The sequence below is a fragment of the Lactuca virosa genome, chromosome 8, assembly GCF_052849685.1.
Source record: "Lactuca virosa cultivar CGN04683 chromosome 8, Lactuca_virosa_CGN04683_v6, whole genome shotgun sequence".
NCBI classification, from domain to species: domain Eukaryota; kingdom Viridiplantae; phylum Streptophyta; class Magnoliopsida; order Asterales; family Asteraceae; genus Lactuca; species Lactuca virosa.
Genome location: NC_136433.1, coordinates 11,591,121 through 11,593,994, shown reverse-complemented (window position 1 = coordinate 11,593,994; position 2,874 = coordinate 11,591,121). Strand labels below are relative to the sequence as shown.

At 33.9% G+C, this 2,874-nt stretch overlaps 1 protein-coding gene across 1 annotated transcript; it reads right to left on the bottom strand.

Annotated features, from left to right (window-relative positions):
• Positions 1 to 555: 555 nt before the first annotated feature.
• Positions 556 to 2,649, bottom strand: LOC145130088 (uncharacterized). Its single transcript, XM_079064944.1, has one exon. The coding sequence runs from the start codon at positions 2,647 to 2,649 to the stop codon at positions 556 to 558; it is 2,094 nt and encodes a 697-aa protein (XP_078921070.1).
• Positions 2,650 to 2,874: the final 225 nt, after the last annotated feature.

Genomic DNA, 2,874 nt, shown 5'->3' with positions numbered 1-2,874 from the left:
CACATTTGAAGATGAAGGAACATAAGAACCAGTAGGAGGCACAATTTCCTCGCCACCATGGTTGACAGATTCACTAGGACTGAAGTCATCCAAACTAATGGATGCATCAGTACCACCCAACTGGGACTCTACTCTCAGCTCATCAAGATCAATGGAATCATTTATATACTCATTTGTATCAAAAACATCATAGGAAAAGGGATCACTAGGGCCAGAATTATTCGAAACACTATCAACATTAGTTGATTTTAATTTGTACGGAAAAACAGACTCATAGAATTTCACATCCCTGGAAACAAAAGAAGAATTAGTATCCAGACTAAGTAGCTTATAAGCTTTCTTAACAGAACAATATCCTAATAAAACACATTTTTCAGCACGTTCAGACAACTTATCAGTAACATTTTGTTTAGCAGCAAAACATAAACAACCAAAGACCCTCAAATGATCAAAAACAGGAACCTTTTTGAAAACAAGTTCATAAGGAGATAAGCCATTTAAAACAGATGTAGGCATTCTATTTATTAAAAAAACAGAAGTCAAAACAGCATCTCCCTAATATTTCACAGGAACTCCTAATTGAAATAAAAGAGATCTTGCAACATTAAGAATATGTCTGCGCTTTCTTTCCACAACTCCATTTTGTTGCGGAGTATAAGCACAAGATGTTTGATGGACAATTCCTTTTTCAAAACAAAAAAACTTCATTTGATTATTAACAAACTCAGTGCCATTGTCTGAATGTACAACCTTAATGGTAGCATTAAACTGATTTAAAAGAATATTAACAAATGACCTAAAACAATTAAAAACCTCAATTTTAGATTTTAAAAGAAAAACCCAAGTGGCCCTAGTAAAATCATCCACAATAGTCAAGAAATATTTGAACCCTTCAACTGAAGCAAGCCTATAAGGACCCCAGACATCTAAGTGAATCAATTCACCTAACTTGGTTGAAGTATGCTGACTATGAGAAAAAGATTCTATAGTCTGTTTTGCTCTATGACAAACATCACAAGGAGGAAGGGACTCATTACCAAGGTTTAACACCTTTTTTAAAGAAGTCAGAGCTTGATCAGCTGGATAACCAAGTCTACTATGCCAGGTTAGTTTAGAAACACAACGTCTAGAGACTACATTAGCTAGAATACCCGAGGGTACACAATCAAGGTAGTATAACCCCCCTGATTCTCTACCATTCTCCACCATCTCCTTTGATAGTGAATCCTGGATTTTACAATTATGTTCAGAAAAAACAACTTCACACCCACTATCTTTACAAAGTTTATGAATAGATAAAAGATTGACATTAAAATATGGAACATCAAACACATCAAATAAGGTAAGATGTGAAGACAAGTGAAGATTTCCAATTTTATTTATAGGAGCTGAAGATCCATTAGGATGTTTAACAAGAAGATTTAGTCTAGACACATCTACAACATCTTGAAGCTGTGACTCAGAAGCTATCATATGTTGATTTTCTCCTGAGTCAACAATCAAGCTTTGAGACTTATTAGAGCTAACAAAAGAATTACAACACTGAAATAATGATATACCTGCCATATTAGCAGTGGCAGACACATCTTCATTAGGAGAATGCTCACAAATAAGACGAAGGAACTTAGAATATTGTTCATCAGTGAGAAAGTGAGCACCATTACCAGGAACAGACTCGGAAGAGGCTGAAGTGTTACTGTTAGATTCAACAGAAGAGGAATTCACAGAAAAAGACTTATTCTGATTATTATTATTATCATTTCTATGTTTAAAATCTTTTGGATAACCAATCAATTTATAACACCTATCTATTGTATGACCTTTAAGATTACAGTGTTTACATTGTAACCCTTGATTTCTAGATCTAGTTTGACCTTGTGTTCGTTTAAATTCATTTGCTCTACTATTAAAAACAGAGACTTGTGGTTTTGAGGAAACAATATTACCAAGAGACCCATTCTTTTGAAGTGACTCTTCTCTAGAAAGAATAGAGAAAGCAGTTTTAACATTTGGCAAAGGCTCCATCAAAAGAATGTGACTCTTAACTTGACTATACACATCATCAAGACCACAAAGAAACTGCATTAGTTTCATCAATTTTGAATGATCATTAAGCATTGTAACAGCCTCACAAACACATTCAGTTAAACTAGTTAATCCATCAAATTCTTTCCATGATGAATCTAGCTTATTATAATAATCAGAAAGAGAAGAACCATTTTGCTTTAAGTTGTTAATTTGTTGATGAATATTAAAAATGACAGACCCATCAGCCTTATTATAAGTCTCAAATAATTCATTCCAAATATCTTTAGCTTTATCAGAATATACATGACTAGCATATATAGTTTCAGAAATTGACCCTAAGATCCAATTACAAACAACAGCATTAACACGTTCCCACTTAGATGCTTTAGATGCTTCAGTTTTTTCAAGAGTAATAGTACCATCCATAAAACCTAATTTGTTTCTAGCCTTAAGACCTCTAGACATAGCACTACGCCACAGACGATAATTTTCATTACCAGTCAACTTAATTGTTATAATAGAAGTTACAGTATTATCAGAAGGATGGACATATAAAGGATCATCAAAATCAACTGGATTATCTTTAGCACTACCACTTCCTTCTGAAGTAACACCAGCCATAGTAGATCACAGAAAAAAAAACAAAAAAAAAAAAACAAATAGCAAACAGATCAATCAAGAAATCAGAAATCACACACACCTGTGTTGACTTAAAGTCCAGATGGTCACCACAGTATGTCGGGGCCCAATACAATCAACACAGTGTAAAAAAAACAAACAACAAGTAACTGGTGTACTCAAGACACCAGGATCTCCCACATCTACAACTAGGAAAAAGAAAGAAGA